Raw genomic sequence first — 23,998 nt, 5'->3', positions numbered from 1 at the left:
TTATAAAACGAAATAAAAAGGAGATAGAGAGAAGTAAACTCCTATGTATGAAAAAGATGCAAAAGTGTGAGAGGAACTAGCAGCATTGCTTTACACTTGTGTCACTTGTAAATAAATATTAGTTTGAAGCGTTTGTGATTCGTACATATTGTGAAAGATTTCATTCTCGACAAATAAATAACAAAATATACAACAATTAAATAATATAACATTTAGATAAAAAATAAATTTACATTTTTTTCATCCACACAATATAGTACGAAATCACATTGTAGTTTTTTATTGTATTTTTTAGTTATTATATTCGGTAAACATTTTTCCGTCAGAAGAAACTTTTTTCATTCTTTTTTTTCTGTGTGCTTTTGTTTTAATTCTACATTCTTTTTTTTTTTTAATATATATATTTTTTAATATTTTAATTTTTAAATATGGCTCATGTACTCTCCCCGCGCATAGGACAGCCACAAAAACTATAAGGCATTTGTAAAAAAAGGATAAGTGACTAAAAATGATAACAAAATACGAATACAGATTAGATGTATCGATAGAGATGCAAAATTATTAAAGTATATAGAAAATTAAGTTTTGTAGCACTATATATATGTATGTATATATATATATATATATACATAAATGACAAAGTATTGTATTATATATATATATATGCCGTGTATAAAAATATATATAATTAATAAATATATATATATATATATATACATGTATATAGTAATCGCGCCATTACACATGTAAATCGTTATTTTGACATAACATTATTGGTTTCATACAAAGGCAGCTTAGGGTGTGCACCTGCCACCACCAAACTGTGTCGCTAATTAAAAATGACATTATACATAATGAAAATACTAATGCATCGTTATTTTTTAATATTATTATTATTATGTGGAATCATATTATATTAATTATAGTGATTAATATCCCATCAGCAAGCAGGTGTCAGAGGCTCATGAGTTAGGCACGTGCCATAATGTAGGACAGATCTATAGTACAATTCCAGGCATTTCCAAAAAGCATATTATTTTTTTTTTGTTTGTCTTTTTTTTTGTACAGTATTATCTAAGATATTTATTAAATGTATTTTTATACCTTACATATATATGCGTGCGTATGTATGTGTGTGTTTTACGTTTATGTAAAATATATTCTTGTAGATAAAATTGTAAGTCAAGTAAGTCCTGTAAATTTGTGCTGGTGTTTGTATTTTTATATATAAAGGCACACGCGTGTATACACACACATATATATGCATGTATAAAATAGAATCAAAGTTAGTGTCAACTTGGCCATGTGGAGCATTTTTGTTAGTCTTATAAAATACGGTGCAGTTGTGCAGTAGTTTTATGTAATGGATGATATTTGCGTCTATGATAAAAAAAAAGGTTGTCAATTATATAAACTGTGTGAGAGAAAATAATAAATAAATAATAAAGAAGTTAATGTTAGTGCTAATACAAAAAAAGGGTTGGACACCATCTCCGACAGCATTTTATCCTATTCTTAAAATATATATAGAAAAGATACAATCGAAATTTTCCTACTCTTAAATTATTATTCAAATATCACGAATCACGTATTATAATGAGTGAATTATGCATACGCGTTAAAAAGAAAAAACAAACAAATAGACATTTATCAACGATAAAAACGATTTATGTACAAAATTTGCAAAAAATTAATGTGTTTGTTTATGAATATACAAAAATACTCTAACAATTTTCTAACAAATGAATTCCTATACCGATAATGATTTAAATAAATGCTTAAATCGAATCATCTTTCTTAATTAAGCAAACGTATAGAGCACGGAAAGCAAACTTAACTGATAGAAACGTCCTGTAATAACAAAATAATGTATTATGAACCTTCGAACATCGTATCGCGTTACCATCCCTGAAGTCTTTTGTACGAATCAAGAGATCTTTCATTTATATAAATATTTATTTCATTCGTATAATAATAATAATAATAATAATAATAATAATAATAATAATAATAATAATAATTAATAATAATAACAATAATAATCATAATCATAATCATAATAATAATTAATAATAATAACCATAATCATAATAATAATTCATCGTAACTATAATAATATTATACTACTAATAATAATTAATAAAAATAATAATAATAATAATAATAATAATAATTATTATTATTATTTAATCATATGTGTTTATATATATATATATAGAGAGAGAGATGTATGTATAATTTTATATACATTTTAAATGGAAGATCAATAAGTGTTCCACAGGCACAAGTTGCCAAGAGAAATATATATATATTTATATATATGTGTATATATATAAAAGAAAATGCAAATAAACATAATAATTTCCTAGAAGCATTTACAATAATAAACGGCGACTGAAAAATCTTAATTTTACGTTTTTAAGCACCATATAATATTTCACTGTCCTCTCTCACACCAAACACCAAACTGCCCCTCCTATCCTGCTCACAAATAAAATAAATTCGCTTTTTTACGTAATTATTTATTTTTCTTTTTTTTTCTTTTTTGGTTTCTTTCGAATCCTCGATGCGTCAGGGAAGCTAAAATTTGTATGAACAAAAATATCGACATTTGAAGTAAAATCAAAAAAACCCATAATATGCTCTTAGTTTACATATGTAAATATCGTGCGGATGGGGGGGGGAGGTGCTCACCCACATCTAGCGTTCGCTGAAGAGAATTTGTTCTTTTTTTTCTCTTATGGCCTTAATAGAAAATAATAATAATAATAATTATCATAATAATAATAATAATAATAATAAAAATAATAATAATACATGTGACGACAGGAAGTTGTTCCTTCCTAAAATTGCTTAGACCTAAGAGCGGGGAGTTACGCCAAAGTATATAAACGTAATAAACGTTCTTCAAATTGTATCCTTTGTTTTTGATTCATTGTTATTATATTTTTTTTCCTCTTGTTTTTTTTTTAATAATAATACTCTGTTTCATTATTACCGAGACTTAGGGCCAAGCATCTATGCACATAAATATCAACTGATATTTTATTTTCTCCCTGTTTTATGTAAACGTATAGACATAAAAGTAAATTTACACGATCATTCGTTCTGTTATCAAAAATGTGATGTATTGTCAAAAAGAAGAAGAAGAAGAAGAAGAAGTAAAAGAAAAAAAAAAAGAAAAGAATAAGTAAAAATTAAATTAAAAAGAAAATTACAAAAATAATAAACTAACAACAGAAAGATGACTATTTTGTTTGTTTTTCTTTTTTCTCACAGAGGTAGGAGAGCAAATTGTGCCATTATTAATCCTTCCAAGTATTTTTTTTTCTTTTTATTTAAATAATATATAAAAAGGAAATGATAATGATTTATAAAAATTTTTGTATAAAAAAAAAAAGAGAGAAAAAATACAGTGTTTTTCATATAAAAGATTAAAAAGAAAAACATGAAAATTAAAAAAAAAAAAAAAAAAAAAAGAATAAAAAGGAAAAGAAAAAAGAATTAAAAGATTTAAAAGAAGAAGAAGAAGAAATAAACCGAATCAATTGATGCGGCGTCAGGTACACGGGACGAGCGTACACACTTTTTTTTGGCTAACGTCAAAAAATAACTTTTTACGAAGTTACCGTGTGAAAGCTCTCTCTTTTCCTCTCATTCTCACAAAAATTCTTTCATTCTCGCTCATTCATTCATTTTTTCTTTCTATAACGTTCTCATTCATAATTATGTGTTCACTTTCACCCTCTTTTTTTCTTTCTCTTGTATATAATATAATAATGGTAATAATATATAATAATAATAATAATATATAGGCGGTAATAAAATGAAAAATTAAAAAAAGACTAACAAGTTTAGGACTAACCTTTCCGCGCGGAGGCGTTAACAGTACTCTCTGTGCTCTCTGCGAATTCACGAGAGAGCGCCAGCCCTTTTATAAGGGTGCTCACGAATCTGACCCAGGTGCCTACGCTGCTTCGCAGCGGCTGCTGCACCTGTGCCCAACATACAAATGTAAGTAATCGACCAAATTTGTTTCTTGCATTTTGTGTGTGTGATATTTGATTTTTTTTATTGTTGTAGTTGTAGTAGTTGTTGCTGTGGTTGCTGTAATTATTTAAGTTGTGTATATAAACATGTTTAGGGGAGGGGGAGGATGTGTCTTCTTATTATCTCTCTTTTCGTTATATTGTTTTTTGTTTTGTTTTTTGATTCCTTTCTTTCTATCGTTCGAGATCACCTAATTAATTCCACAGTAGTCAGCGTAGCAAAACAAATGTTTGATATCATCTTGCTGCTAGATTAAACAAGAACTGATAAATTAACATTTTACATTTGGTGGTCGGTCACCCGAAGGTACGGTCGTAAATCACTATCCAAATATTTTTTGTTTTATATTTTTATAAAATAAATTTGCATTACACGTGTAACACGGACGCATGTATATAATATGAATTTTTCTCTCTCAATTTGAGATTTATTTGAAAAAGAATTTGTTTATTTGTGAATTATTATCAATTAGGTAAGATTGTGGTTTACATGACCGACCAAATTATTTTGTAGGTTTGCAACATGAAGATAGTAAGCTTTATGTTGTTTCAAATTATATCATACAAATTTTGTCTAATATTTTATTTATAAAAATAATATATGTATCGTGTGACGCTTACTATCCACTCACGAAACAATCCTCATACACATAACGAAAATAATCATGTTTTTAAAACTATACATAGCAAATAAACACAAGTATAGTACGCTCTTTTTTTTATGGTTGTGGTTGTTGAGTTAAGTGATTTAAGAAGGAGGAGGAAGAAGAAAAAGAAGAAGAAAAAAAAGAGAAAATTGGATGCCTTCTCACTCGTCATATATGGCTACTACGATTTCACTTTTGATTATTCAAGAAATCAGCTAAGTCTTTAGTATATTGTAATTATAATAATTAATTAAGAAGTAAAAAAAGAATAATAGAAATAATAAAAAAGAAAGAATAGAATACGTAACACCATCAGCTATTTTTTACTTTTCTTCTCCGCGTGAGTATTTTTTTGTTGTTTTTTTTTCTTGTTTTGTTTCAAAAGATAATCGTAATGGATACACCATCTTAAATAAAGCACATTTCTTAAATTGTCTAAAAATCTAAACCTATAAAACGGACTATCTAAAAAAATCTTCTTTCATTCTTGTTTATATAAAAATAAAATTAAATAATCGTATAGAGAGGTATTATTATATAATATAATCTATATAAAATAATGTACATGTGATCATCATCTCTCTCGTAATGGCCTAACTTTAATTCATTTTTTTTTATAATTTTTTTTTCTTCGTAATGTTACGTTGAAAGAATATGTAGCAAAAGGTTCGCGAGATTCGAGAAATATTTTCAAATACTCTTCTAAGCACGAACGTCATGTTTTCACTTCTTTTATTTATTTATTTTTTTTCAATTCTATTCCGTACATATATTATACTTCGTCTATTTATTATTCGTTAGAAGAGTAACCTTTTAATATATAGCTTTCTTTTTAATATATCCCTTAAACAACTACAAGTATACGCTAGAACCATCAGTCCTGAAACATTGAATATGTTTGGTCCCTGGGTAATTTTCCTACGACTACCAATTGCCTAGAAAAATCCTACGTATACATATATAAATATTATATATGTTATGCTTCATCTATCATCGACTATCAAAAAGAAAAAAACACCATAAAAAGTGTTACCTTATTAGATAAAAAAAAGGTACTCGGGGTTAAAACGATTTTCTTTCTTTCGTTATTATTATTATTTTATTTTACCTTTCTCCTAAACTTTGTTATTATAATATTATATATATCGTTACCGTAATTATTGTCATTTTTTATCTTTTTTTTTTTTTTTACCTAAGTCCCGTTAAAAAAAAAAAAAAAAAAAAGAACTTTCATAATTCAATTATCTAATTTTCTTTTTATTGCGGGGCTACTTTTTTACGAACAAAATTTTAAATGACTGCACTTTGCACCGAATAATTGATTGAGATAAAAGGTATGATTTGATTGGATAATTGGGGACGATTAGGTAAAGAAAAAAGTTGAAGCATGAGAAAATGTATGTACGATTGTGAGTTTCGTAGGAAAAGAAAAGGCCAATCGAGTTAGTTGTTATTACATTCCGTGTGTTAGAAATTCAACCCTAGGGATACGTTTAAGATTCTAGACCTGTGTACATTGTAGTTTTATTTAGCAATTATTAAATTTATGTTAAATGAAGTTAGAGATTCGGAAAATAAAGGAAAAAAAAATTATCAAAAATAATAAAAAGAAAAATGCAAAATAAAACGTGAAATTCATTAACACTTTAATTGCCGCTCACACAACATGTGTGTGATAGCCGGAACAACCATTATTGGCCCTTATTTATTTATAACTTTTTATATATTTAGAATTATATAAAATTAAATTTATTGTTAAATTGTTCTTGTTTTTTGTTGTTAATTTTTGTCGTGAATTTAATAAAGTTTTTCTAAATTAATTTTTTCAAAATATTACCGATCCCCTAGTGACGTTATGCTTAGACGTGCGGCCATTAAAGTGTTAATGAGAACCATCATTATTTAATACAAAAAAATAATAATAAAAAAAGTTAAAAGAAAATGGAGAGATGTGTAAATTGTTTTAGTACGGATAAACGTTTTTCCAAAGTTAATAAAATAATGATTATCAACTTTATAAACTGAAGCACCAAAATGGCCTCTCTCGAGACTTAATTTTAAAAGATAATTAAACAAAAAATCTATAAGCTAATAATTTATTATAATAATTCAATAAATACGATATATCATTCCGTCACATACACATACGCACACATACACATACATCAGACTTAAACATAATTATGCATATGTGCGTGTATTATGTGAATTCGAGATAGGCGTATAACTGCAACGCATGGCCTTTGATTATTGCATTGAGCAAAGCACGGTATAAACGTGCTATACTAATTCGAATATTTCATCTAAACGAGATAATCCATATGTGTATATATATATTATACAAAATACTCATATACATATATCTATTCTGCAAAATTGAAAATATAACATTTAAATATATACGTAAATTACGTACATTAATTTTTATTTACTTCCAGTATAAAAAAAAAAACGTACCTTAAGGTAACTGAATGCTTCTTTGCATATATATATATAAAAAAAAAAAAAAGAAAAAAAAAGAAAAGAAAAGAAAAATATATTCTATACCATAATTTAAATGGTATTAATTAATAATGTTCTCCGTATCGGTAAAAAAAAACTACTATATCCATAATAGTAATAATAATATTAATAATAAAAATAATAATAATAAAAAAAAACCAACTGCACGCTAAATACTGTACGCGTAAAATTTTATTTTTTCTCGGTACTTCTTGACCAAAAATTTCTTGCTATTTAATGATTAGAGATTGGACGGTAATATAAAAGGTATATCGTTGACACGTATACTATTTATATATGTAAATATATATATATATATATATATATATATATATTATTATATATATATATATATATATATATTATTATTATTATCAATAAAAAAAAAAAAAAATTTAAGCGTCAAGAACAAGGTGTGTACTTCAATTGACAAAACAACAACAACCGATTATAAAATAACGATTTAATTTTTTTTCACCGCGCTTTTTAACATCTTGTATCGTCTAAGTAGAATCACCGTGTTTTAATTAAAAACAAAGGAAAAAAGAACAAATCTCTTCGATCTTTTTTCTATTGTGTATGTATATATATTTAAAAAAAAAACATAAAGAAAATAAAAAAACAATTTGTTTTGGACTAGTATGTAAAAATTGTGGCGCTAACGTTTGCGCCGTACTATACAAGACGAATTCTTTTCCTTTTTTTTACTTTTATTTTTTTATTTTTTTTTGATTCTTAACTCGTGCATATTCCTGCTCTGCCTCGAAGTAATGTGAATGATACGTGGATTAATTATATTAAATTAATTATGCGAAAAAGAGAGAGGTGAGGGGATCGTGCGTGTTATGGGGGAAGAGAGTGTAATTTGGGATGTGATCGTTCGATGCTTGAGCAGCGTTTGCATTTATTAATTAAAAAAATAATAATAAAAATAAAATACTTTTTTTTTGTGCGAGTGCGTTATGAAAGAAAAATAAATGATGCTGATTAAAAAAAGAACAGAATAAAACAAAAAGGTATAAAAACTTCTATTCTCCTATCAAACCTATTGATTCCTAAACGGTTTTTTTTCTATTCGAGGCACTATATGGTGGAGCATCATATCTTCACTATCGCATCTATTTACACCGGCAGCCGCCATTATTACGCTCGATAGGGCACAATATATGCTTTTATGTGTGTACTTTTTTTACCCTAAAAGAATCTCTTTATCCCGACTGTGACGCGGCGACTAGTAAATGACTGATTCGGCTTTGCTGTTCTTGCTAAACTTGCACTTACCGAAAACGATGACACTAAACGATAAAAAATAAAATTTAAAAAAAAAAAAAAGAAAAATAAAAGAAGAAGAAAAAATGGGACGTATCTAATAACACGGTGGTACGCTGTAAGAAATAAACGACAAGTCCCTGATTAAAATGAACAATTATTATCGTATAATACTAATACTAATAATAATAATAATAATATTAATAATAATAATAATATAATAATAATATTATATAATATATATATATAATAATAATAAAAATATATATAACGAGAGATTCGTCTTCTAAACGACGATTATAAAATCCGGTTTTTCTTTCGAGAGAAAAACGTTAAACGTCAAGCTTCGCTCTAGAATCGAGACCAGCGTAGAGAGAGGCAGGTAGAGCTTTCTGGATCACGTAGATCCCGTAAGGAAGGTTGACGGGGAAACGATCGAGAAGAGAAAAAAAAGCTTACAAAAAAAAAAAAAAAAATAACAAATATGTCTGGTTGTATGGTTTTGTGACGATGTGGAAAATTGTTGGGAAGGGAGGGTTGGTTTATATTTGGTAGCCGTTGAAAAAATGTTTCGGTCGACTTGGTCGGGGATTTTCTCTTTTCGTAATTATTTGTTTGTTTGTTTTTAAAAAAGAGAAGACGAGAAAGAGAGAGAGAGAGAGACAGAGGATCAGCGAGCGAACAACCCACCAGAATGGTCCGCAGTGGCGTACTCGGTGAGAAGTGGTGAGGCTGCTAACGCAGCATAATTGGCGTAGTCCGCATAAGGTGTGTAGATCAGTCCATGTGGATCACCAGCTGACAGTAGAGATCCTGGTGGACCCGAACCATTTAACAAGGATGCCGCAGTGGTTGGCACTGATATCCTTGGAGATAATATCAACGGTGCACCTAATGGAGCACTTTGGGCCCTCATTGGTGTCGCTAAACCAGGTAGAAGACGTTGCGTTTCTGCTGCGGCCGCAGCCACGCGTCTCCATTCTTCGTCACAGGCTGCAATGTCAAAAGCTATAATCACTTTTTTGACCAGTTCATTTTACGATTAATTTCGAATTGTATTAAATCATGTGGTGTTGTTCCTCGTTAAGACAATTTTTTAAAATTTAGTTCAACGTTTTATTCTAAAGATATTAAACAAATAAAATGATTAATTCACGTTGTTTACATATTTTTTCTCAAATAATTTATTTATATGATCATCTCTACTTCGCATCTGGGATTATTTTAATTGCTTTTTTTTTTTTAGTCCATTTTAATTGTTTTTTTTTTTTTAGTCCATTTTAAATTGTTAACTATTGAATAAATCTTGTCAAATTAACTCTACGTGATCTAACTAATCAATATGTCATGATAAAATGTAAGATTTTGTGAGAGGTACCTGCAGCTGCGGCAACCTTTGTGTTGGAATCTCGATAGGTACCATTTATAATTGCGAGTTCCATCAGTTGCCTCTTTTTTAGCTCGTCTTCACCATCAGCCTGCTAACAATCGATATCATCGTCAGAATAATCCGTGTATTGTTTTATACGTGAAATTCATTTTAATAAATCGTGTAGTAGGAAACAAATTAAATTAATTGATCCAACCAAATTAACAAGTTGAATAAAATTAATGCAAAATAAAAAGAAAAATTATGTGTTACAAAAATAATAATAATAATAATAAGAAAATAATTGGAACTGTCTCACCACGGGCACGAGAAGCTTCTTGACCTCTTCGACGGCTCGAGCAAGTTTCAAGGTCGCACGATTTTCTGTGTCGTCTACAGTCAGTAGAACATGCAATTCGTCTGTTAGGTGTTCCCAATTAGGTTTACCTCGGTTTTGTTCCTCCTGGTGAAATAAAAAAAAGAAGTATTAATTTACCGTTCTTCAATATTTATACAATATAATACAAATTAAAAATAACGCCATAGAATTAATACAACAATAATAATGAAAATAATACAAGGCCTTGTGTATTGGACACATTAAAAAGTGTAAAAGATACCTAAAGAAAAAAAAAACATAAATGTTGAATCACACGTACTCACCTGATGTATTTCTTTATACTACTTTTATATTTTACTGTACCATAATAAAAACAACGCGAATAAATCGAAAATTTCTTTACAAAAAATAACACAATTTTAATATAATCAATAAATCTATTATTAAACAAACAAATATTATTGCAATTAATACGTACTCATCAATAAGAAATAAACATTAACATATCAAATATAAGAAAAGCCTAAAAAAATAAGTGACTTAAAAAAACACAATAAAATAAATCAATATAGCTGTATAATAATTCATAATTTGCATAACATTACAAATATAAATGTCACTGATGATGATTATAATTATTTTAGTTATTATTCTACATTTAAGTTTATCTTTAATATTAAATGATCTATTTGCAAAGTTATTCATTTCCAATGTAAAAGAAAATTTATTGATCGTATAAAAAATCGCAATAATCTTTTGAAATTTGCATTGAAGAAATATACATATGTTTATACATATATATATATATATATATATATATATATAAAAGAATCTTACACACATTATTTATGATGTTCAAACATTTACTTTAACCGATATGAGAATCAACTCTTGGAAATTTTACTTCAAAACGAACGTATAGAATCTTTTTTTTTTCCTCGTTAGATTTTTTTACTTAAAAGAGAATGAAGCAATTAAATTTGTTATCGTCGACGATATTACGTAATATTGATTTTATTTTACTCTTTTTTTGTAGTTAAGAGAGGTCATGTAGCTTCGTTATTAAAAAGAAACTAATGGTAATCAGATTTTTGAAAAAAGTGTAATGGCGAACCGGTGATTCATAAAGAAAATTTAAGTAATTTCTTCCTGTTTGTTTAATATTATATTAATTATTGAAACAAAAAATGTTTAATTTCTAAATGTTCCAAGATGCAAAATTATTTTAAGATCTTTGATACTTATTTATATTTCGTGTCTAATAGAATACGAAAATATATCTACAAGTAAATAAGATAAAAAACACTTATCATTTTAATTTTTTTTCTGTTTAACTATAAAGAATATCACTTCTAATAATGTTGCAGAAGTGTTAATAAATAAATGTTAGGAAATATATTAAAAGAATGATACAACGTGCACACGTATATATGTAAATATATACATGTATACTTACGACGATATTTTAACTCGTACACCACATGCAGCTTGAAACAAACACTTTGTTAGTTAATAGATCTCTCCAGCATATCGTGTTGGATTAATACTCGAAGAATATTAATAAATAACTAACATTAGAAAAAGAAACAATGTCTTTTTGTTAATAATATTAGTGAAAAGCAAAGTTTTACGATTAATCAAATTTGTTGGATCGAGATTGAAATACCAAAATGATCGACATGACAGAAAAGCAATTCGTCTAAAATTATGTCTTGCCTACGCCAATGGGTATGACGAAAAGCAGACGTTAAGAAACTTTCAAGTGCGATTCGTTTTTATTGCTTTTATCGTCGGTTCGGATGAACTTAAAAGAAGACTTGCAACAAATATGAAGGACTTCTTGAATACACACGCATATATACACACAAATAGAACACGCATATATACACACAAATAGAACACGCATACACAGTTGTATGTATTTCGTGTTAATCGACTACGATCTCAAGGCCCTAATCAGTTACACAGTTACAGCAGCTACTCCTCATTTTATTCAACACTGCGTTTCTCTTACGACTTATGCGTGTATTCATTTCCGGAAGTATATACGCATAGCATTTTGAATTTTGATGAGTCAAAAGTTCCATTGATCGAAGATATATTTTCTGCTGTTACTATGTCACCATTCTTCTTTTTCTTTCTTGAAATTATAATCGCTTCAGGATTGCGTCGGTGTGTTGCAAACGGTTTAAATTAACCTAACTGAACAACACTAGAGATATATATATATATATATCCTACAAATCAAATTTAAATACGCAAGATTACATTGTCAAATATTACATTTATAATCTTTTTTAGGATTTCATTGCAACTAAAATTTATCTTCGTTTTATAACGCCATTTTTGATGGTGAAAAATATACTAGTTCGACAAATAGTAGTAGCTCTATAATATGAAAAATAACTAGACATATATTATAATGATATAAAATATTCTTAAACTTGATCCACACAGAATTGAAAAGATACTACTGGAGATGAAAAAACATGAATTTGAGATCGTAGTCGAAATAGATACGCCTCGTTATATATTCAATCTCTCTGAAACAACAAATTCCGGCCTTGAATAAATGAAGCAACTCTTGGCACTATTTCAAGACTTTTTTCCAAGTGAGTGATTCAGCTGTTAGAAGATGATCACGTTAAAGTTATTACGATATAACAAAGAATATATGATTTTTAAAATCATTATCATAAAAATTGATTGTTAATGAAATACCATTGAAAATAAAATAATCTAATTACCTTCTTTTTATCCCTCATCGAACCTTTTCCTCGCACCATTATTTTGCAACCCGTTTCTTGTTCCAATTGTTTTGCTGTCATTCCGCGAGGTCCCAAAATCCTTCCAACGAAATTGAACTACAATAAAAAAAGAAGCAATAAATGATTATTACAAAATTAACAAAATATTCATGTATTTTGAAGAAAATAAAATAAAATAGTACATGTAAATAAGTAAAGGTGACCGCCAATTGGCAATAAACGTTTATCTAGATAGCGCCACTGGTTTCATTTGAGTGGCGGTACAGAAAGTAGCAACGTGTGGGTGGAGAAAAGATAGAGAGTGGGGGTAAAGTTTAACGAGTAACGATAAGAGCGCGAAATTGGTCTGATTTAAATCGATTCGATAATGTAGGATAATCGTCGTCATCATAAAGTAATTATTAGAAGTTAATTTAAAATACGAGGGGCGTTCTAATAATTATCGCACGCATGGATCGATAAAAGAGCGTATCACAATAACCGATAAGTTAATAATCGGTAGTTAGCATTGAGTGGCTCATGGAAAGTAATGTTAAAGACGAATAAACATTGTTATCTTTACCTGACTCTCGGATTCGTGTGTGTCGGGGTTTAAAGACGATAACGTTTTGATAATATAAATGTAATGCGATATTTATGAAATGAGAATGTACATATACGTGCATTGGAATACGTAAAGTAAGAAAAGAGAAACAAACGTAGTCGCGATTATGATTGATCGTTGACAAAACAGATAGCTAGGTAGATAAATTCTTGTTTAATCGTATGTAAAATTTTCTTTAATATATGTTGAGAGAGATGTGAAAAAAAGGTATGTAAGGTTAATGGCATGCATGCATATATATATATTTTTTTAAGTCATGATCCCTCATTATATTGACGTATCATTAAAAGACAAGTAACATAAGACAATGAGATTGTCGACGATACGATGTTCAGAGTTTTAATTATATAGAATTACCATTTAAAAGGTTACGCAGAAGGAAATGATTTTACCGGCCGAGTAAGAGACTAAAGATAATAATTGTTAAATGCATTTTAATTTCTTTTATCTATTTATCCCTCGCTTGCTCTTTTTCTTGCATTTTTTCATCTAGTCTATCTCTCTAAATTATTATTTTTTTATTACGATGGTCTCATTAATATCAATAAGCATGATTTATCGATGCTCGATCATCGCTCAATCACACGGCTATTAAGTAAATATATTTACAACGCATTAGAAAAATCTATTCATGAATAATAATAATAATATTCTCTGTTAGAAGAATATTTCTCGAGAAAATCTAACGAAGCTTGTTGTGGTGTCATCTTTACTCGTTTAACTTTCAATTTAATTTGAGAAGATACGAGTTAGGAGAATTTAATTAATTAATAATAATTATTATTGTGTTATTATATCTCATATAAATCTTCTGAATGTAAATTTTCGTGATCTATAATGTATAAACTTAAAAAAAAAAGTAATTATATTTGAATAGTATCAAGTAATTTATTATTATTTATTGTGCAATAACTAACATGACTTATCTAAATTTTGTTTTGATAAATTTATAGATACATATTATATAGGAAAAGAAAATAAAAAAAAAAAATAAAAAGAACAAAAAAAAAGAAAGAAATATATTTATAAGATGAGATGGTGTACGTTTATCTTTCATTAGTTAAAAGAATATTCCATTAAAATGCAATCTTGAGTGAAACGCATCAAGACGTATCTTCTCCTTCTTCTTCTTTCTCTGTTTCTCTTTCTTGTAGTAATAGCAATCGAGCACATTGACCCTACAGATCAAAGATATGCATATGTTTGACAGATGATCAATCTTAAAATTGAAAATTATTTATTTTATAATTTATTTTATATTATAAATTTGAGATTTTCTATTAATAGTTTAAAATTATTTTTAAGGAAATTCTAAGACACGAGGTTTTATTCGTTACTGTTAAGTTTAAACAAAAATATTATTTTATAAGTAAAAATTAATTTTATATGATTTATTGTATATTATCGTTTAAATTATAATTATATATATGATATAATGTAGTATTTATAATATAAGATATAAATCATAAAATCCCATTAATTCAAATTTTCTACAGCCCACTGTTTTAATAACCAGACCATATGATCCAAACAGGAAGGGTTTTCAACTTTACTGATTTTCTACGAAATTCTAACGATTAGACGCTCGTCACCTAGCTATGAAAATATTATATCTTACGCATATGCATACACACATGCATATAGATACATACATATGTACATACATATACAAATAGAAGTAAAAAAAGAGAACATTCACCGCTTTCTCGTTTTAAGTTCTCTCCTCGAATATAAGTTGTCGTCTCGTAACATACACACACCCAACACATACATACATACATAAGAGTATAATGTAGAGAAAATGCTTCCGCGAGACTAGTAAAGATTAAACTCGAGAAAATGAATGACCTTTAATATTCTTGCTTATCGATTATATGAAGTATTAAAACCAGATAAAATAGAGAAAGTTTAAAATGAGATAAAAATTAATTGAAGTTACGATTAAAGAGAAGTCTTTAACATTCCACGTTCATTTTATAAATTAAGAGATTTTATTATATATATTATATTATTTGTTTTAATCTTGAACGTTAAAATTTTAACGAATTAAATGGCGCATGGAGACAAAAGAAGAGGAAGAAAAGAAAGAAAAAGAAAAACGATTACAACTAAATTGGTAATTGATATTATACCTTAATAGGTATCTCTATCTCCCTCTCTCCCTTCTCTTCCTCTCTTTCTTACGGAGTAAAAGGATTTACAAATCACTGTCTTTCGTGGGTTGTAATTGTTTCAATGAACGTCTACATCCGCACTTAAAACAGAAAGAGAAAAAAGAGAGAAAGAGAGAGAGAAAAGAGAGTACGTTTAAAGAAGGCTGCGTGTATATAAGTCTCGTATGTAATTTTCTCTCGTGAATTTCCTGTCGTATATATATTAAATACGTAAATATATATATATATATATATATATATATACGACATCGTGAGATGTACTTCATTTTACATGAGAGAATCTAACATAATTCCGGCATTATGATAGTTGGCATTTAAATTTCTCTCTTTCTCTTTCTCTTACAATAAATATTCCTTTCTCTTTTTTCTTCAGTAAATCAATTAAATATTAAAAAACATATTTTTTAGTAAAAATAAAAATTCAATTATCTTTCGAATCTCATACAGAATAAACTTATAGTTCAACCTACGTGATCGTTTGAAAAAAAAAAGATTACATTTTTAAACATCAGGCTTCTTATAAATTTAAAAAGAAAAGAATAAGAATGAAAAAATGTTGGGAAAATTATTTTGGCAAGAAATGTTAGCCTTCGTCCTCGTTTTATTAAATCCCAATGAGCCGTAAGTCGGCAATAGGGACGTGAAAGATAGAAAAAGAAAGATAGATAGATAAAAAGAGAGAGAGAGAGAGAGAGAGTTCCGTTCTCTTCTGCAGGGATTCTATTCCGGGCATGACCAAAATAACTTCTGACTGTACACATTCGGTGGTTATATACCTCCCCAAGCCCCTCTAATGCTATGTACAGGCCTTCCGCTTGCCTACCTCCCTAAGCTACTATCAAATCACCGACTGGAAAGATCCATGGTTTCTCGATTATTTGTCTTGAATATTTCTTTTTTAAATTAGTCTCGATTGTCTTTCTTTTAAAAATACCTTTTTTTACATTTTATTTTTTCTCCCTATTAAATTATTTCAATTAAAGATGATTGATTGTAATTTGTGATTTGAGCAAGAAACGATTTTGATTTATTATTCAATATGGCGATCGATACTTTTTTTCTTCAATACTTATTCTTTAGAGTTATATTTATTTTTACGTAATATATTTAAGTTTCTTTTTTATTTAATCATCTAAATAAAGCCCAATTTTCATACACAAATGAGTTATAAATATTGCCACGTAATTCATAAGAGTTAAAAATAATATTGAAATTATTTTCAATATGGCGGTCATCTTAGACTTTGTTATTTTTTAGTATTCATTTCTGTTTCTTTTCTTTTTTTTTGAACTTATATTTGTACTCTTTTCAAATCTTTTTTTTTGTTAGCTAAGAAGAAGATAAGAGTATAACTTACGTCTGGATGTTCTTTGACCGGCACATAAACCTTCTCCATAAGCGTAGTGACCTCGCCTTCGGGTTCTGGCAAAATCAGCGGCTCCTTTTTAACGCCGCTGATTTGGAAAAGGCTCGCCCTCACCTTTGCGATCTCTGTAACACAAAAGTTTGAAACCTGTAATGAAAGAATGGAGTTACTTGCTCAAGGACAAGTGAGTAAATGGGATGTAACTAACTGGCCGATAGGCTGCGATGGTTTAAAAAGGGCCTGAATGTAATTAATGAGGACAATTGGACGTGGGATCTTCTTGTGTGTTCATCTCTGTGTTTCTTTTTTGTTAGCTGCTATAATCAAAGAAAGTTACTTTTACAAGTCTTTCAATTGAACGATTAATTCCTATCGTATAAAAAACAATATTACCTTTTTATTTCTTTTTTGAAGAATTAATTAAACGAAAAACAATGTGTGAGTTAACAAAAATGAAAATGAATTTTTTTTTAACGATGACTCATGTTTCTATCAACCAGAGATGATACACCATCGAACATTTTGATGGATCGTTGTTTGTTGTATTTAATAAAACAAATCATCATTTTTTCGGTAAACAAGACAAACGTTTAACTAATTACGTGAAATATACGTAATATTAAAATACTTAGAAATTTGTGATGCTTGAAACGAAATATTTCTATGCTCAACAATAATCAGAATTATTTTTTGTTCTATATCTTATTTGCCTTCCCTTCCTCCCTTTTATTTTATCGTACTTGTCGGCGAACAATTTGTCCTTGACACAGTGCTGCAATTATGTGCCGGGCACAACGTTAACTTTGCTTAGATCGCCGAACGATAATACTCATCGTTAACGAATAAATATGAGAATGTCCTCTGTGCATGTGTGTGTATGTCTCCTGTGTGTATGTATATTGTTTCATTGAATAGAATTAAATTTAATGTACAGGGTGGATGATCAAAAGTTTCTAAATGATTAATAACATTTTAGGCTTGTAATTTTACAATTGAAAATTAGCCTAAATTCTTAAAAAAAAAAATTAAATATAATATAATGCTATATAATGTAATATAATATATATATATTATATACATTATATATAATAAATTATAATATTAACATAATATTTTTTATATTATTATATAAATATAATATAATTAATGTAATTTATTATAATAAATGTAATATAATGTTAAAAATATATTTTGGCTCACATTGTGTAATCTAAAAAGAAAAACAAATGTAATTAACTTAATGTATATAATAAGAATATTATTAATTTTCAATATCTTTATGAAAATGATGATAAACAATAAATGATGTACATAACCGTTATATATATGTAAATAATCGTATCATTGTCGGTACTGACACATTATCTTCGAGTTGGATTAAGCGTGGCATTACGTGCACACGACATGCGCGGGTGTAACGATGCACACACCGTGTTCTAAATGCAATGCCATTTATATCTCGCTGATAATTTACAGTCCTCTTGCGTTACGGAAAGAAGAGGTATATGTATGTATGTATGTATGTATGTATATATGTATGCATGTGCTCGCAAAAATACGTTAGCTAACGAGAGACGATGTATATTTTGGATTATCGTCATTAAAGGTTTTCACCTTTTTTATTTTGTTTTTCTGATTCATTACAATTAAAAAAAATTAAAACGAAAGAAAAATTGTAATATTTTTCATTTATGTATACAAAGATTTTCTGTTAGATTTTTTTTTATTTATGTCAATAATTATAATAATGTCCCAAGTAAAAAAAAATTTATTTAATAATGCAAATTTACAAATTTTTTATTAATTTTTTCCATTTTTATTATTTACAAATTTATTAATTATATATTAATAATTTACAAATTATAATAATATAAATATATATTTTATATAATAGTATTATATATATATATATATATATGCCTATTTTACCAACTCTAAAATTATCGACACGTATATTTATTTTTTCATGCATAACCAAAAGAAAATAATGTAAAACAAATTTAAAAATACATTCCTTGCATAATTAAATCAATAATAATGAAATAAAACAATGTAGTGATTTTATCGTGAATTTTTATTAAGGACGTCGATTAGAGAAAGGCATAGTAGAAAAAAAGAAGTTATCCTTCGACTATGTAAAAGAAAGAAAAAAAAAAGAAAAGAAAAGAAGAAGAAGAAGAAGAAGAAGAAATTGTTCATATCTAATAATTCTAACAAGGACTTATGTTAGATCACTTTCTCGGTCATTTCTCATCGGATATGAACGTCTTCTTGGAAAGTTAGAGGAGACGTAGCATAAGTAGTAGCATAAGATCTATAAGCAGTCAGTCCTATTACATGATTCATAAATATCTATGAGACGTGAGGATTGGTCAATCATTAAAACGGAACGCGCGTGGGAACGGTGTCTCATATCCTGCGATTTTTTTTTCTTTTTAGGATCCTTCCTTTTCCTTCCTCTCGCAATGAAAAAAAAAAAAAAAAAAAAAAACAAATAGAAAGAGAGAGAGAGAAAAAAAAGACGCAAATTATTCGTTGTTTTCGAACTACTCGTACCGTATTTATCGAGCTGTGCATGAAAGAAAAAAGTTAGAAAGAAAAAGAGAGAGAGAGAAACGAGGTGGGGCTCGAGTTGGATAGTTAACGACAAAGATGGCGACCATAGTGGCAAGCCCATGCTAAGAAATCCCTTTTGCCGCTTATGTAAAAGATATAAATAAGATTCTTGTTTTCTCTTGTTAACAATTAGTAATCTCTTAGGAAGAAGAATGAAAAAAATATTAAAGAACAGAAAAACAAAAATTAAAAGTATCGAAGTAGTAAGGAAAAGTTTAAACAAATTTTTAATATTTTATATAAATAAAATATTATATATATTTATTATATAATTATATAATATTTTATTTATTTTATAATATTCATTTTGTTCGGTTTATTTTTTATTTTTTGTTAATTACGTTAAGTTATTCATTATTTTGTATAATTCTTTTTTTGTTTGTTAAGAAATTTAACAAATTAATTTTAATAAGAAAATTGTTTCAGTTTTTTTTTGTTTTTCAAATATTTTTTGTTGTTACAAATGACACGTCATCATTTGTGAATCAAGAAAAAAATATTCTGCCCAAGTATAATTACCTCGAAGGAAGACTAATCGATTTAAACTAGTAATACAGATAAACTCGTTTCTAAGTGTTTTTTGTTCGATTCTCGCTGACGTCATCATCATCATCATCATCATTATCATCATGATCGTTGTTCGCATTCGTTCTAACCAAAAACGTTTAACCAACCCGAATTTGGATCGATTCAACCCACTCACGTTTTAGAAAAACAAAATCAAGTTGTTCTTTTTATTACTTTTTTTTTTTTAATTTTTTTCTTGCTTTCTAAGAGGAATTTTTTCGATCTTTCCATGTTCTTAGATCCGTTCATATTTTAAAAATTATATTGTGTGATTCGATTAACAGATTTTTTTCTCTCTTTTTATTTTATTTTTTTATTCTTCTAGACGATTATTAAATGCAAAGAAGCAAATGTGGTCGAGATCACTGAAGAAAATGGTAATACAAACGGAGACACGATTTCCTGTACGCCGTTGGCAATTTTAAAGAAGCAAATGTATCATCGTGATGATCTCACCTTCGTCGTTTAAACGTTGGTATCATTATCATTATCATTTACTGCAACAGCTTAACCATTCAATTAATCTTGTTTTATATTAATCATTTTTCCATGTATTTTTTTTTTAATTTCATTTAATACCGATATAATATATATAACAATTAAAATAGAATTATCATAATTAATTAAAAAATTATTTCTCATAATACAAATATTATAATTTATAATAAAATTCATAATTATTATCTCTCTCTTTCCCTTTCTTATTCTGTAATAAATATGTAGTTTATACTTTTTATTAAAAAAAGAAGAAAAGAAAAAAGAAAAAGACAAAAGGAATTTCCAATATGTTTAATATTTAACAGCAACAAATACAGTTTTCTTTCAATCAGTCCTTTTATCTATACTTTTCTTATACATTAAAAATAAAAATAAAAATATATATATATATATATATGACGAACTGACCATACGGTAATACGATTTCGTTGACTTTGGCACAAACGGCAGACATGAAATGCATCAATGAATTTTCTCAATAACAACGTAGATAAACCAGTTGAAATTAATCGTTAGGTTTAAAGGAATAAAATGAATTAGAGTCGTCTAGTCGGTTAATCGTACTTTCATTGTTTGACATATACGAGGCGTAATTCGAGTGTCGAGTTTATAATATATGAAAAGAACATATATGTATGTAGATGTATATATGCATGCACAAAAGTAGTGATGTTTTGCTAGCATTGCAATATTTATATCGGTCAAAAGTGGTGGCAACTAATTTTATTGGCCACCGTTGTGGCATTTTCGCTTTAAAACGAGAGCAAAGCTGTCCCATGGAATTATTCATCCATTTGCTCAAATCCATTTATCTTAAAATGAGAAATTCTCTCTCAAATATCCAACATATTATATATTTCGAAAGAATATGTGCATTTTTTTTTTATAAGAGAGAATATATACTACAAGAAATTAGAACATTCTATTGAGATGCTATCACATTACTTTAAATAATCTTATCTTTGTGATCTGTCAACGTAAATTATTTTCAATTTAAAAAAATGAATCTCTAAATTTCTATGTGTGTCACATTTTATGTAAATTATTGCAATTATAGTTTTCACTTTGTTCAGAAATAAAATATTATAACGATCTGTAAATCATATTGGATCTATATATATATATATATATATTTTTATTGATCACAATTTACATGAATTACAGTAATAACACTAAGAATAGTAAATAAATACATGCATTTGAAAACAAAAAATAAAAGATTGATTCTTAGATCAACCGTTTGACCTGATTCGATTGAATTTTTCCTAATGGTTAAAAATGTTTAGTAAATAGGAGAACCTAAAATGTTTAATTAATGACTTTTCTTTTTTATGTGTATATGTGTATATGTACGTAGTTAAATAATGAGAAAAGTTAAAGTTAATTATCGAAACTATATAAGCAACTAAATAATTAACTGGATTCTTTCATTGAGAAATCGAAATGAAATGTTCGTATGGTCCTTTACAGAAGGGAAAAAGACACTTTTCCGCAACATTTGTCGCAACCCATTGCAAACATAGTAGTTCCACAACATCGTCCGACTTAAAGCCTTTAATCAACAGCCATTAAATGATCGCGACACGTGTCGACACCTTCTCTTAGATGCCAAAAGTGTGTCATCTTTTGGCTTATGAAAAGATACACCGTACCGACGGGACCAAAGCATTTCGAAATTCCTTTTGACGTATACCCACCGTCGTTGCTCCCATTTTTCTTAGACCATTTCGAATTTCCGTATTACGTTTTCTATCTCTATATCCCCCTTATCCTCTTCTCCAAGAAATTCTTATATTTAAATCCCACATAACATTTCTTAAAATAAAATTTATTGGAATGTCGTATTTACGGGTCATTTTATATCTCTGGAAGAAATCCCCCACGTAGTTTACACAGTTTTTTCTTTCTTTCTTAGACATCATAGACAAAAATGTATAAAATAGAGTTGATTTACAAAGTTTCTTTTTTTTTTTTTTCCTTTAATTTAGTTATTACGATTTACAAAGGGGTGTTTAAAAATAAAAACACAGATAAATTTGAATATTACACTTTTTCCAAGATTTTGAGAAAAAGAAAGGAAACAAAAAATTTCAAAGCGGATCCTAAGAACCGCGAAAGACAAAAAATATTAATTTAAAAATTACACTTCTCTTACAAACTTAATGAAAATAAGATAAAACGTTGTAGCACAGATTTTCATCGTTCCGAATCTTGGACATGATCAATGGGATTGATATTATTAAAATAAAAATAATATAAACTCTCTCGAAAATTATTCTCTTCTCAAGGACAGCACGAAAGAAAAGAATAAAATAAAATAAAATAAAATAAAATAAAATAAAATAAAATAAAATAAAATAAAATAAGATAAGATAAGACATAGAAAATCTTCCGTTAATAATTCACGAAGGCAATAAAATCTTACACGGTGGTCGGGTTGGTTAGTTTGTTGGTCTCTAAAATCGAAGAGCGAGGTGGTGTAGTACGTTATCGCAATGAAAAAATCAGCTTTCTACTTTCTCACAAATCAAGTTTCGCAGTAGCAACCCGGTGCCGTTTTGCTGCTTCGAGAGTCGTATAAGAGGAGAGTTGGAGAAAATATATCTACGTTGTTGGTGCCTTAAATCCTCTCTTTCTCTCTCGTTCTCTTTTTCTTTCTTTTTCTTTCTTGTAACAAAAGTTTCGCGATTACGATTGTAGTTGGTCTCGCGTTTATGCTTTTCACTACGTGGAAGAGGACTCGTAAAGGTCAACGTTCTTCGTTTGCCCCACTTTCTCGCAAGCAGTCTGACCTCTTCGTTTTCTTCTTCTTATTCGTTATAATCATCATCATTATCATTATCGTTATCAACATAATCCCTTCCATTTCATTATTATCTCAAAATATTCTTCCCACATCTTAACGATCAACTTCGATTTCTTGTCGATCATAAATCAAGAAATTTGAAAACGTTTTGTGCGGGTGTCTCTATTGAACGTTTCTTTTAACGAGTGTACGTACGCCATAACCAAGAAAGTATTGTAGAAATATTATTTGACTTGACTTACTTACCAACATACAAATCAAATACTACGTTCTTTAACTATGTATCTCTGAGAGTTTTAAAGCTGTAAATATGTGAAAAAATATCGAAAGGGAGAGAAGAAAAGATTATGTGAAGTTTATATTCGAAGGACTTCAAGGTAGGATGATTCTTTTGCACTCGTCGAAGAAGTTAAAAAATAAAAA

The 23,998-nt window shown here is 28.0% G+C and overlaps 1 protein-coding gene across 8 annotated transcripts in view; it reads right to left on the bottom strand.

Moving 5' to 3' along the window:
• The window catches only part of how (protein held out wings), a 59,379-nt gene that overhangs the window by 5,188 nt on the left and 30,193 nt on the right, over positions 1-23,998 (bottom strand). Inside the window, exons 2-7 of one of the 8 annotated variants that reach the window (XM_015321789.2) lie at positions 17,080-17,213; positions 12,924-13,040; positions 10,156-10,299; positions 9,846-9,948; positions 9,158-9,460; positions 3,866-3,995 (exon numbers count right to left, since the gene is read on the bottom strand). In XM_015321789.2, coding sequence (XP_015177275.1) covers positions 3,913-3,995; positions 9,158-9,460; positions 9,846-9,948; positions 10,156-10,299; positions 12,924-13,040; positions 17,080-17,213 — 884 coding nt within the window. In that variant the 3' untranslated portion in view covers positions 3,866-3,912. Of the gene's footprint in view, positions 1-1,436; positions 9,476-9,845; positions 9,949-10,155; positions 10,300-12,923; positions 13,041-17,079; positions 17,214-23,998 lie in introns of those variants that run through there. The other 7 variants (XM_015321765.2, XM_015321799.2, XM_089173569.1 and 4 more) reach the window with 7 other exon arrangements.

This window comes from Polistes dominula, unplaced genomic scaffold (assembly GCF_049000335.1).
Source record: "Polistes dominula isolate Pdom_NZ unplaced genomic scaffold, Pdom_raw_medaka contig_33, whole genome shotgun sequence".
Classification (NCBI taxonomy): domain Eukaryota; kingdom Metazoa; phylum Arthropoda; class Insecta; order Hymenoptera; family Vespidae; genus Polistes; species Polistes dominula.
Note: the sequence above shows the minus strand (reverse complement) of the source record. Positions and strands in the feature narration are given on the sequence as shown.